The sequence below is a fragment of the Hyposmocoma kahamanoa genome, unplaced genomic scaffold, assembly GCF_003589595.1.
Source record: "Hyposmocoma kahamanoa isolate Upper Pololo Valley unplaced genomic scaffold, ASM358959v1 66, whole genome shotgun sequence".
Taxonomy (NCBI): Eukaryota; Metazoa; Arthropoda; class Insecta; order Lepidoptera; family Cosmopterigidae; genus Hyposmocoma; species Hyposmocoma kahamanoa.
The window spans coordinates 3,459,748-3,487,443 of record NW_020653854.1 but is presented as its reverse complement, the minus strand read 5'-3'; the positions used below and the strand labels follow the sequence as shown (position 1 = coordinate 3,487,443).

General features: G+C 34.8%; 2 protein-coding genes across 3 annotated transcripts in view; one reads left to right on the top strand and one right to left on the bottom strand.

The window, feature by feature from the left end:
• Positions 1 to 27,696, top strand: part of LOC113231947 — a 405,956-nt gene that overhangs the window by 336,542 nt on the left and 41,718 nt on the right. The gene's annotated exons all lie outside the window — the stretch shown is intronic.
• Positions 15,489 to 27,696, bottom strand: part of LOC113231946 — a 57,316-nt gene continuing 45,108 nt past the window's right edge. Inside the window, exon 2 of the mRNA XM_026466504.1 lies at positions 15,489 to 16,172. Within this exon, the coding sequence (XP_026322289.1) occupies positions 15,636 to 16,172 (537 nt within the window). The 3' untranslated portion in view covers positions 15,489 to 15,635. The remainder of the gene's footprint in view (positions 16,173 to 27,696) is intronic.

Here is a 27,696-nt window from a genome sequence, read left to right as displayed (position 1 = left end):
GATTGGCTCAGTATAAACTCCAAATCCAGCGGTGTTAAATCACATGATCGAGCTGGCCACATAACGGTTTAATTTCGTGAAACTATGCGATCGGGAAATTTGGTTTGCAATAAATTCATTGTTTCGGTGGCTATGTGACTATGTGTGAAGAAATCGCGAAAACCTAGGAACTGAATATACTAAAAATCATCAAATCAAATACTCCTACATCTGCGCAAAAACTGCTCAATTAAACACTTAAAATATTGGATGTTAAAATTATGAATGTTTTCCTTAACATCGATTGATTGTTGCAAGAGTTGTATATATGCAATTTTATGGTTTATTTGTAAATCCGTATCACCTTTACGAACGTAATGTCCATCATCCACAATAGGTCGCGGGACAGATCCGATGAATTAGTTTCGCTTTTTATTAATTCAATGACTTGTTTAAATGCCATGACTAATAATATTTTTTCATATTTTCAGGTAAGTACTTCCATACACGTGGCAGTACGAATTTCATTCTCAAAGCACTCTTAAGGTAAAATATATATTATATGAATTTTCTAGTGGCTACTAAAATGTAACTTAATAATACTCTGTTTTTCTATGGATATTAACATTTGTCAATGCGAATATTATATAGTGCGTGGTTATTGTACTAATTGGTCATAAATGTTTAAAGTGCAAAAATGCATTACAATTTAAAGGTTTTTAAAGATTCCCACGAACAATATTACAATGTTAGTTTGTTATAAACATAAAAGAGTAGAGTGTGCAAAATATATACCTACTTGCAATATTCGTGCGAGATTGTTGACTTTATTTTCCGTAGAATAATCATTACCGAAAATTATAAAATTAATTGGAAAATAAATGTGCAATATCCATAAATTAAAAATAAAATCACGGGAAAGCTTTTACACGTTTGTTCGGTGGGGCAGTTTTTATGTCTCAGGGTGCAGAGCGCAGTGGCAGTGTCCCTCAGACCTTTACGATAAAAATCGCAAATCGAAATAAAAAAAAGCTCTGAATGGCACTCGAACTACTATGGACAGATGTGGCGCTTACCATCAGGAGCACGACTTGACCCATTACTTAATATTATTAAATTTTTTAAATTAAATTTAGTACGTATTTAAGACTGTAGATGACAGCACTTGGATAATGTATTGTATCTCGAAAATTTCAGGTGTCATACTAAATAAAAAGTTTAATATATAAAAAAGAAATGCAAAATAATGTGAACAACGTCTTAGGAATATTGAAATTGAAATTCATTTATAATTATGAAAATTGGTGAAAACAATTAACTGTCGTTGAAAAGATAACAAATAGAATGTGTCTCAACTTTTTGATTTGTTAATTTCCAATCAATTGCATAGATGGCACTTTTTTGAATTTATTCGCGAAACTAAGTAACGTTTTAGCACTGACTTTTTATTTCAAATATTACAAGTAACAGCTGCCATATGTTGGCCTTTTTTATATTATTACAGTCGCCTCTCAGGTTTATTTGGTAGCGTCTATTCGATCGATCAGCGTTACGATCAGAGTTACGAGTGCGACATTTCTTTCTATGAGAGTGTGTATCTGTGCTAGTACAGTATTACAATTAATTAAATCTCGAACCGGCAGACTAAAGCACATAAGTCAAATTCATTTGTTACTTCATAACTTCCAACACTAAAAACAACACATAAAAGTATTTAATTATACATTAATAAATTAAGCACTTTTTTGACTTATGTGCTTCAGTCCGCCGACCCTAGAATTAATTATCTGTGATAATACAGTTTTCAAGTATTAAACCCAACGACAATGTAATGCTGCTGTGCAAGACAAATAAAGTATCAAATTTTCACCAGAAATATGACACAACACCTACGTAATGTTGCATGGAATAGTAATTTTAAACCTGATTACCGATCAAGTCCCAACTACTGACCAACTCGAAGTGGTCACGTGGGACAATATCTTGACAAGGTAAATTATATCTCCAAACAGACTTCGAAGAATTAATTATAAAATATAATTGAAATATTTACGATTTCTACGAAGACCAAGGATGGTAGTCACACTTTAAATCGTCTAAAAAAACTTACAAAATATTCTTGTTATTCGCGAAGCAGATCTTTCCGAGAAGAACGCGTGAGAAACTATATACGGTCATCATATAGTCGGTGTTTTGAGGCATTTTAAAATATTTACGTCCTCTTTTAAAATTGGATTTTGGTTTCAATTAAGTTTAAGTTTCAAAATTTAATTTAAAACACGACGTAAATATTTTAAAACAGTCGTGAAAACCTAAAACATGCTCCATTAAAAAACCGACACCGACGATGTTAGTGTTGTGGAAGACATAGTTGCTATGTACCTTTCTGTCACCTGCTTGAAGGCATTTTTAGTTATTACTCAGTATCTACGAACCCGTGAAAAATTACTCTCTCAAATAGAACGAATGTTTCTCTCAACTTTTCTAAATCGTTTCGCTCTTGAGAAATGGGATTGCTTTCAAATTTCACATCAGAAGCCACAAGTTTCTCACGCACGTGAAGCCATGGGTAAACAAAAACGAAAGGAAGTTGGATCGATTTTCCTTGAGCGAAAACAGCAGCAGTACCCGGACAAGCGTCGTCTATCGTAAGAAGGTATCTCGTAAAACCAACGAAGATTACTTACATCACGAAGAGTGAAATACAGATTGCGATCGAACGTAGAAATGAAAGGGATAAAAAAAGAAAAACACTTGTCGTTCGTTTGGTTGTTTTCTCTTGTGATAAAATTTGAAAACTGAACTGTCTTCTTTATGTATTCCGGATTAGAGATCTAATTTTAAAGCAGTACGTTTAATTTTCAACATTAAGATTTGCATACTATCTTCGAGAGATTTTGCAATGCTCTCTTTTTTTGCCGCTCGCCAATTGAACGCACTAGAGCAAGTGTAACGTTCCGCTAAATACAGAATTTCCAGTACTCACAGTAGCCATTAACATTAAAGGGTAATCGATAAGTTCAGCACTCACAATATCGAGTGGTTTTAAAATATGTACTGCGCATTCCGCACTAGCCTTATTGAAAACGTGACTTGGTACAGTCTCGTGAATTGAAAATGTACATGTAAATCAAACGTAGTTTCCGGTTGACACTTTTGTGTATTCACTTGAGTTTAAGACTGGAAAAGCAATTTCAAGACTGGAAAAACTGGAAAAATGTAACTCATGTGCATTTACATACATGGGCGATATTGTTAATTAGAGAGATTATGTAGCCTTACAATTGACTGACGAACAAGTCGTGCGCCTGATGGTAAGTTACACGCCTGTCCATAACAGTTGCAGAGCCACTCAGTGCTTTAAATCGTAAGTGCACGCGTCACCCTGAGACACAAGTTGACAAGTCCCATGTACCTGTAATTTCACCAACACCCTTACCTTTCAAAACCGGAACGCAGTAGCGCTCACATTACCGCTTGGCGGCAGAAAGAGGTAAGGTGGCAGTACTTCCCTGGACGAACTCTTACACAAGGAGCTCTACTGCTACTATATAGAAAAAAATTAAAAAAAACAAAAGTAAAAGTGGCGTATGCAACGCTGCTGCGTTGTGATGCTGGTTTTCATAGACCATAAAACCGAGTAAATACCACACGCTAAGTGTAATTATGTAATGTTAAGGTAATAAAACATTACATAATCACACATACGTCCCTCCAAAATTCTGGAATGAATAACATAACGGTAAAAAATTGTAACAAAATTTCAGACAGGATTTCATAGGGTGTTTTATAACTTTTAGAAGTTTCGGTAAGATAATCGGGTCACTGCTAATAAGTTACAACTCTACAAAGTAGAAAAGAAATTATGAACGCTTACGTAAAAGTTCAACATATCATAGGTATTATGTAAGTGTCCACGGAATCATAAACACAGCTAAAAATACTACTTAAAATATCAATTGTATTAATTTTCTATAATTTTCTCAAGTATCTATTGCACAATGTTAGAATTATATGGAATTGCACGTTTATTCGCTTATCTAATATTTATTTATAGGACAACAATGTTGTCACAAAAGCTATTTCTATTACACGAGTAAATCCACTTTAGTTTATTTATTAATTGTCTATTACTGACGTATTTGTCTTCTTTAGTTCCGGATTTATAAAACCGTAGCAATTCTAGGAAATGTCCTTAAACATTGCAATACAGGGTTTTTGTAAAATATTCACCGATGCTGGACAGGTAAAACGTCTAACGTGCATTAGGAAAATATTACCGAGAGAGATGTAAAGAAATTTTTGAAGAAAAAAAAATCGTAACTAAGAAACGAGAAATACTGCCACCTTAACTATTTCCGCCGTCAAGCAGTAATGTTTACATTACTGTGTTCCGGTTTTGAAGGGTAAGGGTGCTGGTAAAATTACAGGCACATGGGACTTGTCAACTTATGTCTCAGGGTGACGGGTGCAGTGGCAATGCCCCTAAGATCTTTGGCTCTGAGTGACATTGCAACTGTTATGAACAGGCGTGTCGCTTACCACCAGGCCAACACTTGTTTATGCCGTCACTTGATATCGTAAAAAAAGAAACAAAACTTGATATTTTTTTGACAGGCGTATAGTTTACTATCAGGCGCACGACTAGTCCGTCCCGTCCCTTGATATTATAAAAAAAAAACTTTCAATCGCTCTTCTATAATATTTTCCAGATGCACGTTAGATGTTTTACCTTTCCAGCGTGTCGTAACAAGTACGCAAGACTTATGTTACTAATATCATAAACAACAACTTTTGGTCGACGATTTTTAATAATTCATCACGTTTTACTTCCTTACAAAAATAAAAATATTTAAATAAATTATCGCTCTAACTGATGACAACACTAAGCGGTGGTAATTTCGCTTCCACTAATCAACTAACTAATTACCAAACATAGCTTTAAAAAGTATTAGATAGTACAACAAAGACATAGAACTTTACTTTTGGTAAATTAATTATGTTTTGTAAAAATTCACCCTGAATATTTATGTATGTAAACGTGAAAGAGGCTTTAGATGCCCTGCTGTACAATCCGTAAAACAAAAGCGAACGCACTTGTTGCGTTTTGGCAACAAATATAACATAATGGTAAACTTTTTAAAAAAGTGGATTATTTATACAACTTTTATTTAAAAAACTTGTAGGTGTTGAAATCTGTGGCTAAATTCACCTACAGGATGGCAACAATTTTAGAATTAAACGTTTATAAAAGAACGATTCTGACCGAAGCTGTGAATGGCTATTGTTTCAGAACGATGATGTTTGATAGAGAATGAACGTAAACTGTCTGTAGGGTAAGTTTGAGTGAAGCTAGAGTCTATTTATCTATTTCAATAGAGTAGAGGCAGCAGTTTTGAGTATGGGCGAGATGTATGAATGCGGTCGTGTGGCAGTTACTGTGATTCGGTGGCCCGGCGTGACAGGGTATTGGGCCTTAATATAAATAAATCACAGTCACAAATTGCGGTCTTTCAGTTACTCCTAATGCAGGGGGTCTACTCTCGACCTCCATCCGACATCTGTCCGAAACAATTACTGCCAAATAAGCAATACTTGACCACACGAAAAGACGCGTGATGCGAATGAAGCTTTATACTTGATACTTGTCTTTTAATTTTGTCGAATATTACTTATTTGACAGTAATTGTTTCGGACGGAGAGTAGACCCCCAGACTTAGAACTTATTATAGGTAGTTACTATTGTGAGATACAGTTCTTAAATGTGAAAACTGTCAAACGGCTGTGTTTAAAAAACGTTTTTAAATTCTGAATGGTTTGATTAAACTGTTTTAAGGATCAGGGTGTGGAAGAAAAGATTGAATGAAAACACAACTTATTTGTATAGTTGACGGTGGAATTGTCTTGTTCAAAATATTTAAGATTTATTTATTTATTTATTCAGGACATTCCACATAGAAAAACACTACACATTAAATATCGAACATAATAGCTTAAAACTAAGTGCTTCTACACTTAAGGAACATCAGAGCATGCAATGACAACAATATGGTATGAAATATTAACAAAATTTTTGTTGTTTTAAATTATGCGAATATATAATTAATCTATCTACTTATAAAATCGATATACACAAACTGATTTAAAAATTAAAAATATACATTTGAGAGAAATTACTAAGTACTATAAAATTCATTGAAATGTAATTTATGTATTTATAATATCACCCAGCCTTCTTTTGTAACTGTTTAACCCAAGAGCAATGTCCAAATCATGTGATTTAGAAAGCGAATTATACGTCCTGCAGAGCCTTGGCAAAATAGTGAAATGACCGTGGTTCGTTTTTGAACCTGGTACGGCAAAAAAGTTGTAAGCACTTTTCCTGGGCAACCTACAAGGAGTATTGAATAGCAACATATTCAATAACTCAGGGCAATCTAATGAACCGTTAACAAGTTTATGTAGGAACATTAAATCAAGTCTCTTTCTGCGGTTGACCAAAGAAGTCAAATTGTAATGCTTGAGTCTATGTGAGTACCCCGGAAGTCTCCTAGCCCTAAAATCGCCACATGCCAAGTGATATAGAAAGCATTTTTGAACACTTTCCAAACTTTTGATGTATACTTCGTAGTGTGGAGTCCAAATAGCACTGTTGAATTCTAATCCAGGTCGTACTAATGCTTGAAAAACTTTTATTTTTGATGAAGACTTCTTGAATTGAACAGTACGAAACCCATCATCCCAAAACCCTTGCTTACCGCTTTTATAGTATGTGAGTCAAACCTCAAATTTCTGTCTACCAAAACCCCCAAGTCCCGAATCTCGTCTACCGTCCTTAATTCATGTCCGTCAATATTGTGTTTTTATAAGTTGTTAAATTTATTGCGTGAAAAACGTTTATGAAGACATTTAACAACATTTCACAAGATCTTGTAATAGGTATTACTGACTACTTTTTTTTATATACATTTAAGGAGCTTTCTCTGTTTCTCTTTGTCTCCGAGTCTCTTGATCCGAACACATTCCATCAAAACGTGGTAAACGTCTTCAATGACGCCGCAATTGTTACAATAATATGGAGTTGGTGCAATGTACCCATCAATAAGGTAAACTTCTTTGAAGGACTGTGCCCAGAAATATTGGTATTAAAACAGCAAATTTTTTTGTTATTTTCACAAGAAAAAGTTTTTCTCTTTTTGCCAATGAGTAAGACGAGTTACATAATTTAAAAATGGCGTACAGACAAAACATCCTGTATAATTAAATTACGTTTTTGCAGATATCGAAATCACTTTAGTGGATAATTATTTATACGTAATTACGACGTATTATACATTGTGAATGATTAGTTTATGGTCGAATGACCCGCGTTGACTTATGAGTCATATTCAAGTGTTTATAGTTCAAGTTATATAGCTAGTTTGGTATTTTCATTACATCCTTTTTAATGCAATTTAGTAGTATTTTTATTATTAAGTAAATATTGTTATGGAAGCTACACTACGCTGAAATGTTGCTGGACTTAACAATGTATGTTATTTGTTTTTGAATTCGGAATACGTTTCGGACGTATTGCAACGTCCATGGTCTCGTGGTCTCATGGACTGAAAAGGCGGGTGTCAACATCTTCTAGCCGTGCTTATTTTTTTAAACTTTTGGCTCTAATGACAACTCGAGCGCACAAATACATAATGAAGATCAAGTGCGGGTTGTTAGAAAAACTTTTTTCTTATTTACTTACGAAAACTGATTCGTAAGACTGATTCCCATGGGAAGAGTTAAAAATTCCATATTGTTGGTAAATAGATATTTGTTATTATTTATCACATACCTACACGTTATATAAAAATGAATTTTTCATTATTATTGATCCGATTGCGATAAAAGATTATTTAAAAAAAAATCTGTTATATTTTAAAATATCAAGTTGTATTTCTTTTTTTATGATATCAAGTGACGGCACGAACAAGTGTTGGCCTGGTGGTAAGCGACACGCCTGTTCATAACAGTTGCAATGTCACTCAGAGCTTTAAATCACAAAGATCTGAGTGGCATTGCCACTGTGCCCGTCAGAGAGACATAAGTCGACAACTCCCATGTGCCTGTAATTTCACCAGGACCTTAACCTTCAAAACCGGAACGCAGTAATGTAAAGATTACTGCTTGACGGCGGAAATAGGTAAGGTGGCAGTATTTCTCTAGACGAACTATATCACAAGGAGCTCTATTGCTAAGTGGGTCAATTATTGTGTCTAAAGTCGAAAAGGCGGTTCTTTTGCAGATACCTACACAAAAAACTTTTTTTTATTTCAGACGTTCAGAAAAATTACAATTATTATTTAGAAATATAACAGACATTTGAAATAGATGTACATAGCACTCACTGTGTGTAACTAATATTACAGAATATATACTACTAATTATAAATTCAAAGATCGAAAAAATTTTTCTGATTCGCAAAGTTATACCAAAGTTTGTCATTTCATAAAAAAAAACATTCAAAAGATTACCTTTATCCTTATACGGTGTTTATGTAGGTGTATCTGCTTTAATTATCCTTCTGCACATAAAATAATATTATTTCCTTAAAATTATTTCCCTGGGTTTTTTCACCTGATGTTGCGTCTGAAGAGGTAAATGTGCGATATCTAACTGCGTAAAAAGTTGTTATTGAACTAGAGCTTGTGGCCATTATCTGACGCATCAATCTGGATAAACAGTTCGCTATAAACCGTTTAAAAAACACTGGAAATCAATAAAATCACTAAAGGAAATATCAACTTCCGGATAATGGTCATTAAACTTTAGGATAATATCGCACCCCTCGTGGAAGAATGGCATAAGTCGAGTTACGTCGTCAAAAATGTTTATTTGTATACAGAAAAATATAACCACAGCCTCTGTAATTTTTGTAAATCTAGCGACTAATATTGTAGACAGAGTTACAAGAATTGGAGAGGATTTGGGTTATATTTTTCTGTATCTAATGGAGCAATAAACGTGGTTGACGTAACTCCACTTATGCCATTCTTCCATCACGGGTGCGATATGGTTAAATCGGACGAATTGTGACATTCTCGTCATAACGAATCATATGAGCCCAAACACAAGGTAGCTGCTGTTCACTGTTGAGGAGATCCTCCCATCTGTCTGCCATTTCCATGATCAGATCAGTTTTAATTCATCATAATAGTTTATTTTCTTTGGCATTACTTCTTTGCGCTAAGTTTTATTGAAATCGGTTAACGGAAAGTGGGAGAAATTCAATAAACCGGATTCATCCTCTGATTTGCCATTCGTAGAGGTGGAATTTTCTTCAAATTCGATAGCTACTGAGGTAGCCACTTTTCAACGTGGAAGTACTCGTGCAACACACACAAAAAAAATCGAATTGGGGTTCCCTACTTGAGATAGAATGCCGTTTCGAAACCCTCATGCTTCCAATTATCAGTTATTTATAGAACAAAAAGTCTTACCGTGATAATGATAACAAACATGTTAGTTACAGGTTTACAAGCAAACTATATAGATAATAATTTAGATTATTCTTGACAGGCTATTGTTAAACAAGTTCGTTCGCCTCTTTCGTATCCAATCCACCATCGAACAATTAATGAGACCTAGATAAAGACGTTTCTAGGAAACAAGGGCAATATACTTCCATTTTTATCGCGAAGCAAATTAATGTCACTTACACACCAAAACACTTCTACAGTTAGCTGAACTACTGGACTCGAACCACAACCATTATACGATGGTCAATGACAATTTGTTTAAAATGAAAATTCTAGCTATAGTATGCTTATTATAAGAAGAAAACACACAGTTCATAATTGTTTGGATGCCACAAAAGTACATTAAACAAACTTTTGAGGCTTGCCGAAAGTGATCAATCTCAATCAATCCTCTTCAGCTCGAATAGACGTCACTTACAACTTTATGTTCTAACGTAAAAATAAACAACATTCATTTTTATTCAAATGGTTCTAAGCTACTTATTTCCATGTTTTTTTAAATCAATTTTGTTGTTAAATCAGTCTCCGAGACAATTTCCTATAGTAATCAAATTATGATGACCATTTGCTGAAAAAGTAGTGGGATAGTTTATGATTATAAGTTTATAAACAGACGAAGTGACATTTACTGTTCTTTTTTGTAATATTATTACGGAAATAGAATTCAGATAGATGAAAGTCGAATTGCGGACACCAGCCCCTTACACCAAGTACCAAGTAGTCGAGTTTTCAGCTGCATGCGTTTTTAAGGGTAACCTATCACTAACTCGAATTTATTTTTTCCGAAATAACGTTTGTTAGAATTTTCATTACCACGAAAACCGAATTATAATGAAACCGTTATTCTTTCAGGATACGTTGGATGTTTATCGCAAAGACACGATTAGGTTAGGTTAGGTTTAAAAGAAAAAACATTTTCATTTCAAAATTACTTTCGAGGTTATGAAAATTCGAGCAAACGTTTTGTCGATTCGAGCAAATGTCATTTCGGACTTCTGATAGGTAACCGTTTTTAAGGCCGTATTAATACATATGTTTCCAGTGCGGGTTCGATATTAAAATCTTACTTGAGATTAGTGCCTTCATTGATATAATTAACGTCTCAAGATCAGTATTAATTATTAATCAATCAAATTCAGGGTCTTGGTCTTGATAAGGTATCGTCTGAGATGCCGGTAATATAGTATATTAATACAGGAGAGCTTGCTTATCCCGATTTGAGTATCTTAACTTAAATTCATTCTAAGGGCCTCACCAAATTTATTCACATGAAACCGCATTAAGTTGATGAAAAAATCTTTTGTAGTTTTTCTTTTTATAAAAATATCAAGTGACGGGACGAGCAAGTTGCGTGCCTGGTGGTAAGCACGTCTGTCCATAACAGTTGCAGTCACACTCAGGGCTTCATATCGCACTGCCACTGCGCATGTCCCGTGAGACAAGTTGACAAGACAAGTTATTTCACTAGATGTCCATACAATAACAGCGAAAAAGCTCTTGGATCGCCGACGCGAAACACATAGCGTCATTCTTGCTCGCGGCCATAAAGATTTTTCAAACCGGCTTAATGCGGATCCGTGTCGAAAAGTGTGTTGACTTCCTAATATTTAACAATCGCGAAAACCTAAGAACTCGATATGCAATTACGAGCATTCATACACGCTTGGGTTAAACATTATAGATATAGATATGAAAGAAAATTTCCAAAGGATTAGTACACGTTCAGCTGAATGGTTATTTGTCAGCGATCAAGTTTTAGTGGTTGTTGTAATGTAACTAACTGGGCTTAGGGTACAGTTCAGGGAAATAGCATTAACTGCTACCTGTATACTTATAAGTATTTATAGAACTGTGGTTCATTTACTAACAATAAGGGTCATTGTGTTCGTGTTAAAGTGCTTTAGTAACCTGGTTATCAAGGAATGTACTCGTATTTGGTTAATGATAGTTTTAGAAACCATTTAGAGAGCTGTTTCTGTAAAGTGTTGGTAATCGTTACCATTATAACACTTAAGTAAGTTATGCACAAGTAGTACATTGTCCCTTTTCTTCATATTCCTCAGTCCTCTGATGCATCTTATAACTAAGATATTTACTTCAAATCGTTTACTGTGTCTGCTATCCGGCTACGGAATTCTCTACCTAAACCTAATCCTCTTCTTTTGATTCCATCAAATTCTTTAACTCCTAAGTTCCGTTTTTTCTCTGCAATCCCTTCATGTATTTCCTTATTATATAGTGTTATAATTTTCCTTTGTTTCTTTTTTCCTACAAAAGTACGTCATTATAAATATGAATACATTATTAGTATTCAATGTGTAGTGTATTTATTTGTGCTCTTCTTTCCAACTCTTAAGTTTCTATCTTAAAATTGCCTGGAAGAAATTGATACTTAGCAATATCACCGCCTGTTGTAAATTAGTTCAGTCTGTGATACGTAACATTTCTGGTCTGTTTTATAATTGTAATTATTTAAATTGCAATAAAGAATATTTCAGTCAGTCGTTCAATTCATTCCTCGGTTCTATGTCACCGGTTGAAAGAATAGAACGTTCTTTATTATTTAAAAAAAAAAATTGACAAAATAATGTCGTCAATCGTTTTTTATTTTCGATTAAACATTCTGCCACGTATACGGTCAGTGGTTTATAGAATGTAGTTATTATAATTCAATCTTTTTTAACTTCCTCTAAATATGTCCATGAGTATAATAAACATAGATTGCAATGTAGATTTGTCTTGGAAAATAAATGAAAATAAAAGTTTTAAAGAAGTAATCTGTGTTGAGTATCTCAATATTCTTACGTACCAATCTGCAAGGTTGCATTTATACGCGACTCACGCCGGAATCTGATGCTTTGCTCGACGTGTGAAGCTTCTTTAAATTTACTTTACCTTGTTCGATCGAAAATACACCTTCCGACAATAGCAAAGTACTAAACTACGGTATTTTTTTTATTATGATAAATATAGCTTAACAACAAAACAGAAGTGGCCGTTTGTCATTCTTCGTTGATTCCAATACTCTTTGCGCCGCGTTACCTTGGCATACTTTATGGCTAGTAATTTCACACAGCTGCTCCTCCTCGCGCCATCGTTTAAGATCTATGACTAACAAACACTCTGAGAAAAGTGTTCAGAAATCTTTCTTTTTTATATAAAAATAGACGAGCTCTAAAGAAACCAGCCCGCAATCTCACGGCAAACAGTGTGACACAAGGATACAGTTTTGTAATTTGTGCAAGTGGTAAATAAACAGTTATTGTATTTATAACGTACGAGTACGATCGTGAAAGTAGACCAGTAGTTTCGAATTAAGGGTACAATGTTAGCATCAATCTGGTTGATCATAGTTAAAGTGACCATCATTTTATTCCCGCAGAGCGGGTCGCCTGAAACTTTATTATTGTTTTACGAATGAAACACAATGAGTATGATAATTACGAAATATTTCATGGTTTAAAAACATTAAAAAGAACTAAGAATTTTCAATGATCACAAAATTTAAACCAACTACAAATCTTGAGTACTAGTTTTGTCACAGCGGGATATTTTTATGTTTTTTGGGAACAGCTGGCACGAAACATAAAAGCAGGACTGTCCCGCTCAATACGGGACGTACGGCCACGTTAACTGTAGTGGAAAAAATCACTTGCTATGCCAAATATTTGTAACTACCAATAACAACAACATAGACGTCTATCTTTCGAGCATCGCAAAAAATACCCTACCAAACGACCTTTAACAACATTATCGATTTTTACCAATACCATTCCAGGGCCGTTCGAGGCTTTGCAAAAACAATTAATAATGCATCTAACGTTATGTAACTCAATGAACCTGAAATTCTATTGAATTTACTGGACCTGATTTAGTTAACATACACTTATTGAGGTCAAGGCTAGCTTTAAACGACGAGCGTGTATCAGGCATTGATGGGTTGATGAGGCGAAAGATTTGTGTCAGGATCGTAGCAAGTGGAAGGCTCTCTACCTGTATGTATCTATTTAGGCTTTCATCTCAATCTCGCCTCTATTCAACTGTATTTTTTTGTGCGGTTGCGGCATTTATGAGCCAATTTAGATGGTTCTTTTTTTGCTGGAAAGGGAATACAGTAAAGACCATTTCCATTTCTAAGATTGGCAAATTAAACTGCCTCCATAATCGAATCGTTACCATGTCGACCTGCCACGCAGAGGTCACGGGTTCGATTCCCGAGCCAAGAGAAATATTTGTATGACCTACATTTATTTTTCTCGTGAGTTCGGGTGTAATTTGTGGTTGTTTGTGTGTGTCCATGGCATCCGCGACACAGGGTTTTGCCTAATGAGTAATAAATTAGGGAATGAAACTAGCGTTTATGAAGAGACTGATGGGACTGGAGGAGGCGAAGGAGGTTTCTCAGGTGGAGGTTCATGATCTCTGTCTGGTGGGACAGAGAGAGACATGCGCGATGATATCGCTTCCTCGTGGAAGAATGGCATAATTCTTTGAATTCAAAATTGACGTAACTCCACTTATGCCATTCACCCATGAGGGATGTGATATGTGCGTACGTATGTAAGTGCCCAGTACGAAAACCCTATTTCACGCGGGTCATGCGTACTAATGATAGAAAGTAACTACCTGTCCACATCATTTATAGTAAAAGGTATAACAGTAGGGAACAGGTCAAGGAAAAGAAAAAAAGAAAGGAAGAGGCTGTAACAAAAACAATGGTATAAAAACAGGTACAATAATTTAAAAGCACTCTTCACAAATTAGACTAACGTATGTGAACTATCCCAAAAGGGATTGTATTCGTATGTAATATATTGCAGCTTTATAAGCAGTTAAGGTTCACATTGACGGTCTTTTCTCCTCGATAATGTTGATGGGAGTGGCGACGGAACGAAGAAAAGTAAGATTGACGAAGAAGAAGAATTAGAGAACGAATTAAAATTTCAAAAGTAAGTGACTAGGAACCAGAGAAAAGGGTGATAAAAAGTGGGATGACAATGAAAGAGGTCACATCACCTATTTGTGAAACAAAGGAAGTCTCGTTTTTCCCTGCATTTTGGATACAGCACTGTTAACTGCCTCCGCGGCCAAACGGTTACCATGCCGGACTGCCACGCAGAGGTCCTAGGTTCGATTCCCGGGCCGGAAGAAGTATTTGTATGGCCTACATTTATTTCTCTCGTGAGTTTGGGTGTAATTTGTGTTTGTCTATGTGTGTCCATGGCACCCGCGACACAGGGTTTCCCTAGTGCGGGGCTATGTTGAGTGTGTGCGCTATTATTATTATTATTACTGTGTTTCGTTTTTTTTCACGGTACGCGGAAATGCAACAAGATTGAATTCCCTAGTATGTATGTATTTGGATTATGAAGTCCAACAGTATTCAAAATATTCACGTTCACGTCCAGATGATACATGAAATCTAACTGCGCATTCGCTTCATAAGCAATCATGACTAATACGCGTGCACATTGCAACAACTGCCCCCAATATTTGACTGAACTTGACATCTATAGAGTGTTTCGTTTGGCCCTTTGACACACATTCTTGTATTCATTAGCGTGCCTTCATGTGTTTGAATAATTTAGCATTAGTCAAGACTAGTTGAATGTTGGAGCGAATTGGGCTAGCACCTTGTTGGGATGTGGCCTCAACATTTAGACGTAGGTACATGTATAGATCAGTGAGTAAAGGCAAATTAAAAATGGACCCTGATCGTGTTGCTAAATCTTAAAAAAACAACTCCTAATAACAATACGAATACCGATATGAAAAGTCGTACTAAGGCCAACATTTCCAGGTCTAACGGAAATTAGTCAGTTTTTAATTATCTATCTATCGTTCAAGACACTAATAAGTCACATTATTAGTGTTAAGGCATTTGTTTAAGGAAAATTGTCTTAAAATCTACCGAGATGTATTAGAGAGTTTGATAAAAATGGACAAATACAATTTTAATTGTAAATAAGATCACCTTTAATTGTAATTAAGCTGCTTTACATACATTTAAGATAAGTGTTGAAGTTTCTCTGCGTAAGGCACTGACTACAGTAAGGTACAATATGTTCGCTACACAGCTAATAACCAGGTAATAAAAGAAATAAAGACAAATATGAGGTAGTCGAGGTATTTTTTGAAAAGTTATTGTTGCTTACTACCGTTAATAGAATTAATATAGTTAACACTCTCTTCAGCAATAAGTTTTTGAATTTTTACTTGGAGATTTACGGCGATATGCAAAGGCAAATTTTTTAGTTGCAATGCCACGGTATTAGCAAATATTTGCATTTGGTCACTGTCCACTGGCACTTCAGATTCTATTTTTATGACAGGTTCTGGTTCGACTTCATTTTCTGTGATTTCTATTTCAGTTTTTATTTCTTTCTCTGACTTAATGTCCTCTTCAAAAGCAATATGCGATTCAACTGATTTATTTTTTACATATGTTTTTGTTGGCTTGTATGGTACCAGAGGATTTTCTACAATGTCGATTTCGCCTTTAGACGGGGATTCTTTCTTAATAATCACGTTCTTCCTGTTCTTGATTTCTGCATTTGCCTTTTTCTTGTTTATTGTATTTTGTTTCTTTTTCGTTACCACTTTCTTGTTACGATCTACGATTTTTGTCTCAACAGTCTTGGAAGAAGAAGAAGTAGAAGGCTGAGGCGTCACTGTATCCTAAAACAAAAGATGCGTGTTTTATATTGATATAATAAGTATTTTGAACAGTCACCCGCCAGCTAGTGTTTAAATAAACATTTAATTGGATTAGTTTAGTATATTTCCAACATTTTCTTGATCCAGCTTAGCAGGAAAATGCTTAGGAATAATAAAAATATTTTATAAATTTTATACGGAATTGCACTACGCGATAGCATTACGTTATCTGCATAATATATATAGTAATTTGTTTGCTTTTACACCACGTGAGATATTTTACGAGATCCGTTATATTTATAGCAGAAACGCTCATGGTAATGCACCAGGGCCATGTGATTCACTATTATTTGGGTTATCTTCATCAGACAGATTACGCGAAAATCTGTGTGAACCGTTACAAGAGTAATTAGCTTCTAGTACTCTTATATTGAGTCATGCATCGTCGTACCTGTTAAAAATACACACCTATAAGGGTATCTTATTACATGAGTGGTTAGTCATACTGTGGTCATGCATAAATTGAACGCGCGTTAATATTGCGAAATCTTGATTATTTGATGGTAATACGTTGATAGCCATAATATTATGTAACACTGAGTCTCAAGCCTTTAATGAGAGAGAAGTAAAGTATTCAAACATAAATAATGTAATTCGCATAGCCAGGAAAGTGCTAATTTTAAAAAGTCATAATACAAAGTCCTCCGACTAACGGGATGTAAAATACAGTAGACACGCACAGCTATAAAACAAACCACAAATAAAAAACCAATATAAATTATCCTTTATCGATATTGCTCACTACGGCAACGATTTAAGGTTGGATTCCCAATGGCGAATTTTGGCATACTGTAATATCAGTGTGCGCATTAACTACCACTGGTATGGCTCGATTTCCGTCGCAGCTGTCAGGCGCCGGCGCCGTCAAGACGAGTTTGATAATGTTGTAACGAGGACACTGAAACTGCACTAACCAACTGCTTCAATGTGTAAAAAGTAATAAACACGTACGAGTTGCATTTAATGAATATCGTAAACGAAAACGAATGGATTGAAGATCAGAAAAAAGGCAAAGTTCAAGTAGTTGTAATGGAGAAATATAAAAACACAGTTGGATAGAATTTATATTCGATATAAGACACTGTTAATTTAACCGACCTACGTCATAAAGTAGAATGCAAAGATGCGTCCCAAAGTACAACTGTAGGTACAATATTATAACATTTACGTATTGTTTACTGGTTAATACAACTGAAACTACAAGCTAACACAAAGTCGAGATAAATAAATACGATGAAACGAACAATGACAAACATTGGTCTGCTTTATTCTTAAGTCTTTGTTTTGATAACAAGGGGAAATACTGTATTGTAAAATTGACAAGGGAAATTTTCGAATATCGTATATTTGTTTAGTAGTGACACTACTGTTGAAAGTAATTAACATTACACTACAAAAGACTGTGCGGTATAGAAAAACCCCACGTTGTGACTGCTGTTGTGAAGAATAAATTCTGCGAATCATAACAACTAAGTATGAAAGGTGGTATGACCTCACTTTATATCACATCAAAATAAGCGACTATGTGTTTTTTTTCGATGAACGAACAAGTCGTACGACGACTACCCCACCCACAATAGTTGCAGGGCGGCACTGATCGTCGATATGAGCAATAATAAATCGAAAAAAGATGTGACTTATGCCTGCTATTTAAAGTTGACAGTAATGTGCACATTACCGCTTAGCGGCAGAAATAGGTACGATGATGGCACTACTTTTCTAGACGAGCTCTTGCATAAGAAGCTGTACTACTAAATATATATACAATGTATCTACAAAGTTCGAGAAAAATGAAAATATAAAAGAACTCTCTGAAGCTCATACACTTGAAGCTAGAAGTGTGTTAAAAGCAGTAATGGAAAATGTCAATATTCCACAAAGGATGCTTTATAGGTACGATAACGGTAAACATTCAACGGAAACATTAAATTTAACAAAAAAAAAGAAAACAGCGGAGAAATCGCCGAGTTCAATTTAAACGGATGCTGCATCCGCAATAAGAGACAGGTTTACAAAAAAAAAAGCAATTGACGATCGGTTAAACGCTTGTAAACTTTCGACGTTCCCTGTCCGTTGATATATACACAATACGTGAGAATACGATACCTATTGTTACAATTACTTTAGTTTTTTATGATACTAAGTGACGGGACGAACGAGTCGTACGCCTGGTGGTAAGCGACATGCCAGCCCATAACAGTTACAGTGTCACTCAGAGCTTTAAAAGATCTGCCACTGTCACCGCACCCGTCACCCTGTGACATAAGTTGATAAGTACCATGTGCCTGTAATTTCACCAGCACCCTTACCCTTCAAAATCGGAACGCAGTAATGGTCACATTACATAAATAGGTAAGGTGGCAGTACTTTCCTGGACGGACTGTAGAAACTAGGCTGCTGTACTCCTACTAAAATTCTTAAATATCGTCGTTTCGTCAAAATTGTATTCACTACAATGGATATAATAGATAGTTTATGAATTTATTTTCTCGCTTATTATTATACCCAAAACCTACTTTAAAATAGACAAAGTAGTTTCGAGTTATTAATGATGTTACTGGATATAGATGTTACTGGTTACAGTATAATTGTAATTTCGGGTATCCATAGTATATCAAATTTCAAGTTGATCGGACATGTGGAAAGTGAGTTCCCTACACGAACTCAGACAATAACCAATGATCATTACATAGCTGTACTGACATTCATTAAACATAGCTAAGAACCGTCCCAATTAAAGCTAGCCTTGAAATAAATAAAAAAGCGCTTAAATATATATATATATATATATATATATATATATAATAGTCCATCTGTATGGGAGCTATGATAATGTTTGATGAATAAAATATTTCAAAATTAAATAACTAATCTTTCCCCAAAGTAAACAGATTTTAAGAGCCATAAACAAAAGCTCGTTTTAACTAATGCGCGACTCGAATTATTTTAAAATCCAACTTCGGCTTTCTAGGTGAATAGCATTATCCTATGATGCAGTAAAACAATTTCCACAAATCCGGAATTCGAGACAAGTAATTAATTAATATTTTGTGGTTTTAACCACTGCATGTCACTCCTTGTATTTATATGTAGACATTTATCCATATGTATATTTGGAACACACTATTCCGACCATTGGTCAAGACGATAACTGTAGTTTCTTGTTTACTAGCTACTGATGTCGCTGTATCAAAAGAAGTTGTTAGGGCTTTAGACAGACTTGGTGTCAACAAATGTACGTAAGCACAAGATTTTGAAATTCCCTCTAAGGGTATTTGTGGTGTTCCTAGAAGAAGTAGATGGCTAGCAAAATTCGTCCCTAAAAACATTCTTTGTGGTTCCGCCGTGAACTACTAACCATATCTCCCGAAGTAACTGGCGATGGAGATTTGAGAGGATCTGTTATATCGTAATCATGTCCTTCATAACCTATAGCTTTTAGGAGCACTTCTTGTTCAAACGTTGCCATTTTTTCTTGTAATTTTTTTCTATTATACCATGCTCTAAAATTTTTTCGGTTTCGCATTCGAATTATTTTCTGATCGTTAATAGTCCTTTCCGAAATTGGGAACAACTTCTTTTCTTTTTTCCTTTTCTCTTATCTCTCTTTTTCCTTTTCTTTCGATTGTAGATACAGAATTGGATTATTTTTTATGCGCTCTCGCCGCTGGCGTGCTGCAATTTTCTTTCTTTCTAAAATGTCCACCTTCGTCTTTTTTGGATTCTCCATTCTGTTAGAAAAAAATCTTGATTGGTTTGATTATAAGGTCTAATTATCTAGAAATCTTGTTTGTAACATATTATGTTTGCTATTTTATCTTGAAGCGACATTGTTTGTTATACCTAAAACTTTTTAATATTATCATACTACGGTAATTTAAAAAAAAATAGGGTAATTAGACAACCAACGGTAATTAGTGTTACGGTACTTATGATAGGAAGTGATTAAAAATAATTGAATATTACGTAATGCATGGAGAGAGGCCTCCAATTCTCTCTACAATTTCAAAATGAGTAACAACAAGTTTCATTAAAACATGGAATTCATAAATAGGGGAAAGGGAATTAGATAATTCGAAAACTAATGCTACGGTAATTAGAAACTTACGTGAACCGCGAGCGAATATTCCGGCACCGTAACACCCACACTGTTCGAGTGCCACGGCACGACTGTTAGCTCGCGATTCGTGTAACATTGATTTCCAAATATTTCGCTGCGCGCGTCGAAATGGATGGCGATGGTAATTATACCTTTCGGGCCGGAAACCTGATATTGATGGTATATTTAAAAAAAAATAGTCTTAGTGAGTTATATTTTTATGTGAAACCGGTGATCGTAATTGAGAAAGTTAATTTAGCCATCTAAAAGTAACGCGGAGAGTCACTTCTCAAATCCCGGGCCTCCTCGGAACTAATTCTAATTGAATATGCGTATCATTTATTAAAATTTAAGTACACAACATTGGCATCAAATTATTATTTCATTTATAAAGTATTTACTACACTTTATTGTCTCAGAAACAATATTGTGGTTGTGTTTCTATGTAAGAACTTACGTATTTAAATATTTTAAACATTTAAGATATAAACATGAGAACCTATATTTTGGAATGTTTAGAAAATAAACAGTAAAAAAATAGACATTTCATACTCATTGATGACGAAATGGGTATGTCCATAACAAGAAAACTTTTATACTTTATCTCTGATTTCCGATCATAGGTGATTTGATTACACAAACATTATTTCGCCACCCGGGATTTTGAATGGCACTAAAATGAGACGTCAGTTTGCAGACAAAGATGGCGTCCGAATAGGCTATGGTAATTGGAGAATTGAAAAATAGAATGAGTAGGTATTATAATTCAATAGCAAAGCTTAAAACTTATGTCTTAACTACCTTTGGATACAAGTATTAACTATATTTTTTTAAATATTCACAGTTCTATCTGATGTTATTTAGGGACAGCCCCATATCTTTCAACATAAGTTTTGTTTATTGTGACCGTCGCTATCAACCTCTTGGTTATGCGGGAAGGGTACTATAACTGACAGGGACCTTTTCAGTCAGGTCCTGACCCCAGATCAGCCCGTTAGCACGGACTTCATCCGGTTCCCAAGAGGCTAGTGCCTTGGATGAGCTTAGATGAGTTATTCTGGTACTGTAAAAAGTCAACACGTGTAAAAAACAATGGCCGATTTATTACTCTGTAAGTATAAAGCTATACACACGTACGTAAAAGTCTCGTACCGATCATTAAACATTTTAAGTATAGTTACATATACATACATACATACATATACTTCACTCCTTTTTCCCATCGGGGTAGGCAGAGACAACATTCTTCCACTTGCTACGGTCCTGACACACATCTTTCGCCTCATCAACACGCATCAATGCTTTCATACTCGCTCGTCGGTTAGGGGTACTCTTGACCTGGCCCTTCTTTAGGATGGCCTCAATTTGGTCATGATAAGTTCTCCTTTGTCGGCCCATACCAACTTGCCCGCTCACACTCGCCTTATAAATCTGTTTCTTCACTCGTCTTTCATTCATTCTCTCTACATGTCCGAACCATCTAAGCATCCCTTTGTCTATTTTTGTCACTATATCTTCTTCCACGCCGCAACGCTCTCTTATCACACTGTTCGTAATTTATCCATCCGAGTCACTCCAGCCATACTCCTCAAAGCTGTCATTAAGTATAGTTATTTTTGTTTATCTCACTATTACGTTATTCTCAATTTAAATTCATTGCTCTTATTCAAGGTGTAATGTTTATTTAAAGCGTTTCCATGTAAGTTCAAGACGCATAAAAAATGTTCGCTTTATTTACCCAATTCGGTTAATAGAATTTGTTGTCGTTTGAGTCAATTCTATTTTAAGTTTATTTCCAGAATACATCGACTGCATGATTATCGAAGATAATGTTTTAAAGAATTTTACTGTGTGTTGTACGTAAATACCCTTCACCTTTTCAACTGTACATTACGTTGTTATAAAAAGACCCGAGATTCGAGAGGCCGACCTCGACAATTCTTTAGACGTAATCCTTCATCACAATTGTATTTTTAGTTTCAAATGTGTTAGATTTCTTTGTATTCTCTTTGTTACAAAGTTGTTGGCTTTAGTCTGACAGGATTAATGGAATCATTGTCCTTTGCTCCTACCTCAGATTGACAGCAAAGATTACAACATAGAGAGGTTATTTGTTGCGAAAAACACCCGATCCAGCTTCAAAATTAATAATGCATAGCTCTGGTCCATGCGACGTGTATAAAATTTATAACAATCTTCCCTAGTGCATTAAAAATGAGGTTAACAATAAAACCTTCGTTAAAAAACTTACAAAATACTTGGTCCATAAATGTTTTTGTACGTTGTAAGAGTTTTTCGAGAGCACAGACTATAAATAATATATAAAAAACGATGTAATAGTTATTACAAGAATGCATAATTAATATTTTTAATTTTGATACAATCGTAACTTATATTATTAAGACTTTAATTATTTAAATGACTTTTTTTTACTAAATTTAACAATAATTTGTTATAGTATTTTTTTTAAATTTTAGTTTAGTAAAGATGAAATTTATTTTAGGTTAAATAAATTGTGGTATCCTGCAGGGTATGGCAGCCATGTATGGCTGTACTTTACATTGTTTTAAGACCTTTTATATTACCCATGTAATGCAATAAATAAATGTATATGAATATTATTGGATAATATTACAATGTACGTTTTTATAAACGCATTTCAATTTTTACCATTGGCACTTTCTGTTTAGTTCTCTGCCTCAAAGGTTGTCTGGGACAACATTCTAAGTAGTGTATGTACCGATTTTGTTGTTTGTGGATGAGCAATAAAGTGTATATCTTATCTATAGATCCAAAGTATAGCATTTTACTGAATAATCTTATTACGTAATATTATGTTTTTAAGCAAATAGTATTTTCTGATTAAAACACCAAGAATTAAGTATATTTTTAACCGACTTCAAAAAAAAAGGAGGAGGTTCCTCAATTCGACTGTATTCTTTTTGTATTTATGTTACGCGATAACAGATTTTTATTATTTATATTATGATTATTTGAAAGAGGGTACCTCAGTATTTGTCCCATTTAAATTTGAAGAAAATATTCCACCTCTAAGGGTGGCAAACTAGGGGATGAATCCAATTACGTGCACTTTCCGGTAACCGATTTCAATAAAAAATAAAACTTGGCAAATAGATGTCATTCTACGAACTTTTGAGGTCTGTGTTTTATAAAAAGTTATTAAAGAAATAGGCGTATGTAACATAGCATCATTTAAAATACTTATTTCAGCGCAATCTTCATTTTTCATCAGCCAGTTCATTGTGTTTACAAATCACTACCCATTTTTTTGGCCCCACTTTCGCTTCATTTCACACTTTCATTTGTAACTGTGTTAAGTATACTGTTTTATTGTCACTTTCATTTAGTAGGCGTGGAAGTAAGAAAGCGCTGTTTCGATTGACTTCATTAACTGTACAATAGATTTTAATTTTACTATCGCTCAGCCTTGACCTTCAAGACGCATCAAGGCATAAATTACAATTTATCCTATTGAGTATATAGTACTACTACATTTTTTTATGTAATAGCAAAACATTGCTAGCTATCATTTGGTAACATTACATGTTACGGCCTCTAAATTATCCAACCAACCATCCATCTATCATCGTGGGGATAAATACTGGAAGTATCTGTTCAGTGAGTATGATTTGAAAATCTTGCATGGTGCAGTTTTGAATGTCAAAAAAGTCTTTATTTTCTTCTATATAATCTTCTATTTCATTAACTGTCTCGTGAGCATGATGTTCCAGGATGTGGTCTTCGATAAAATGTTCGTTAAAAGTCCTGTATAACGCTCTTTTAGTATTCTGTCCTTTATTGCTACACTCAACAACGTGCCATAACTCTTATTATCTAAGCATTACGAACCAAAATCGTTACCGTCTGAATCTGCGTTTTTGTCAGTGCATACCAGTGTATACTTGTTTTGGCGACAGTTTTAGGCGGACAAACTTTTAAAATAAACGAACTGTAAATTATGATAGTCTGTAGCATCAGTTACAATCATCATAATAATTTTGATTCATGCGTTTTAAACGAATCCCTTGATTGCAATGGTCACGCAATATAGACATTAGAACGTTGTTCTTGTAGGAACAATTTGTGATGTACGATATGGACTTCATTTTGTGATCTAGAACATAACATGTTCTCGATAATGTCTATTTGAATTGTAATTTGGTTTGATCTATTGTTTATGATCTAACTGCGTCCGTGACCGAATTGTTACAATGTCGATCTGCCACGCAGAGGTGACGGGTTCGATTCCCGAGCTGAGAGAAATATTTGAATGTCCTACATTTATTTCTCTCATGAGTTTGGGTATAATTTGTGGTTGTCTATGTGTGTGTCCATGACACCGGTGATACATGGTTTCCCTAGCACAGGGTTATGAGTGTGTGCGTTCTTTTGTTATTTTTTTATACACATAATTTATTTAAGAAAAGTGCAGGAAAATAGAGGCTTGTTAAAGACAAAAGTAAACCGAAGTGGAAGGATTTTGCGCAAGAGAGATTGTATACAGTGTTTTTTTTTATTTTAGTTTCATTTACTGTATATTATGTGTGGCAAATAAACGGTGATTACCAATACTATTAAGAATTATATAACACAGGTACGCCATAAAAACAGCGTTTCAAATATGCATAATTAATGAACAGCACGTATTTTTTTGAATAATACATGTTAAATGTTATACAGGTTTGTATATACTTATACAAATGGACACGTTTTGTTTACTAACAAGGGTTTTGTTTGTGTTAACCTTGAACTTATGGTTAATATGCAACATATCATTAATCTAAAACTTTGAACTTAGGAAAATTGAGTTATCTTAGGCTTATACAATGTAACAGGTAATACATTGTTTTTGTTGCATAACATCCTCTTTGTAGTTGTAATAGTATTTTATTTTTTATTATTGTATTTTTGAACTTAGTTCATCTTAGTACCTAACTAAAACGCGCTTGGATGTCCTCGTCAAAACGAATTTCAACATTCACAAATACTGGAGTTGTTTATGTATACATACAAAAAAAAAACAAAAAATACAGTCAAATAAAGAATTTAGGAATTCCTTCTTTTTTGGCGACAGTCGAGTGGCTTGCACATTGGTTTTCATCGTAACGTCATCTCTGAGGTCCTGGGTTCGATCCCCGGTCGGGTGAATGTAGAAACGAAATTTTCTACATTGTATGTTTGTGGTACCGTCGTTGCTTCCGATTTCCATAACACAAGTGCTTTAGCTACACTCACTTTGGGATCAGAGGAGCTTTAGACGTAGTTTATTATATTATATATTTATTTACTTAAACTTAAAAATTTTTTTTTTAAGTTAAAAATGAGGGTCACCTCAAAATGATCTTAAAAACAATCTCGTATGTACAAGAAGTCGTAACAAAACAATTGTTACTTAATAATGAATTGCACCATTTCATCGAATTTTTTTTGGAACACTTAAAAATTCTTTTTCAGCTGTTGATATGTAGTGTTGTATGTGGCACAATACAGATTTTTTTTTTATTATCGTCATTGTTGTAAAAATCGATTAGCATGAGCAGCAGTGCGACTGTGCGCCTTGCATTGCGGCACGGACGTAACAAAGCCCTTGCAAGGACAACGGAAAAAACCCCAGGATGTAATAGGACCCTTAAAGTACCCACGGCTAAACGACAATACACGATGACCGACGGTAACCATCGATCGGTGAAATTGTAGGCACATGGGACTTTTCAACTTATGTTTCAGGGTGACAGGTGCAGTGGCTCTGAGTGGCACAGCAACTGTTATGGACAGACGTGTCGCTTAATAATCTCAGTACAGAGTACTGAAAAACCGAGCTCAAAACTCATTTATCCCCTAGTTTGCCACCCTTAGAGGTGGAATATTTTGTTTAAATGGGACCACTACCGAGGTATCTTCTTTCCAACAAAAAAAAAAGAATCATCAAAATCGGTTCACACATATGTATTAAAAAAAACATACAGTCGAATTGACCACCTACTCTTTTTTGAAGTCGGTTAAAAAAGATTTGTCTACGTAAAAAGCGCATTTTGAATATCAACGCGTTATCAGCGAAGATGCTAAACAATGCCAATGTCATATCGTGTAATTTTGGTCAGGTGCGTTGTTGATCAAAGAAGTTTCTTCCTAAATAGATTAGATACGTGAATTTAAACTCATTTGCGACACACCTGTGCCCACGCGTAAAGAAATAAGACTTTTAGGAAGCATTTTTTTTTGTTTATACTTTTGCAGTTGTCATTTTGCAATATTAACATGATTAGCGGTGAAATACCGTCGTGAAGAAATTAATGCGTTAGCCATCGTACGTGACGTTATAGTAGTTGTATGTATAATGTAGTTTAGTCAAACTTGACTCAGAAAATATGACTATCTTCTGAGTCAAAGTTGCCTAAATCAACTACCTATGTTGAGTATAATAGTGAATCAGAGATGCGCTGGTTGTAAATTGGTATTCATATTATCATTTGGTTGAGTATTCATTGCTTTGAACAGAAAATAAATACATTTTTGCCCGTTCTAGTCCGGGTGTTCTGGGAATTGTCCAGAGTGAATTCCATTTCTCTGGTCATATTAATTGCCTCTGTGGTCGAACGGTTGCCATACGATTACCACGTTCGACTCCCGGACCGTGAGAAATATTTGTGTGCCCTCATTGGCTTACAAATAAATGGACGACGGGTCTAATACAAAAACCACGAAAAAAATGTCCCAAGTCAATCTATTTAAACGTAGTGACATGTAAAGGAATATGAAAAAGCTAAAACGTTGAATTTAAATTGTAATGTCATCGCAGTACTGTCTAATTTTGCTTGCTTCGCTGTCAGAAGAAACAAACGAAGACTAAAGCGTGAATGACGCTCTGTATACGATTTTAACGCCCTATAAGTTCGGACACTTTTTAGCGCTGACCCGACGTCCATATAATTGTAAGTCAATGTGTGCCCTACATTTATTTGTCTCATGAGTTTGGATGTAATTTATGGTTGTCTATGTGTGTGTCCATGTGACAAGATTGAACAAAATGTACGCCTGATGGTAAGCGACACGCCCATTAATAACAATTGCAATGCCACCCAGAGCTTTAAATTGCAAAGATCTGGAGGGCATTGCCACTGCGCCCGTCACCCTGTGACATAAGTTGACAAGTCCCATGTTCCTGTAATTTCATTAGCAACTTTGCTCTTCAAAACCGGAACGCAGTAATGCTGACATTACTGCTTGGAGGCAGAAATAGGTAAGGTGGCAGTACTTTCCTGGACGTAATTTTTTCTATGTATTTGTTACAATAGTGTCAATAATAGTATTAGTGGAGTATTTTCACAAAAAAATATTATGAATATCATGACAATAAAACACCAT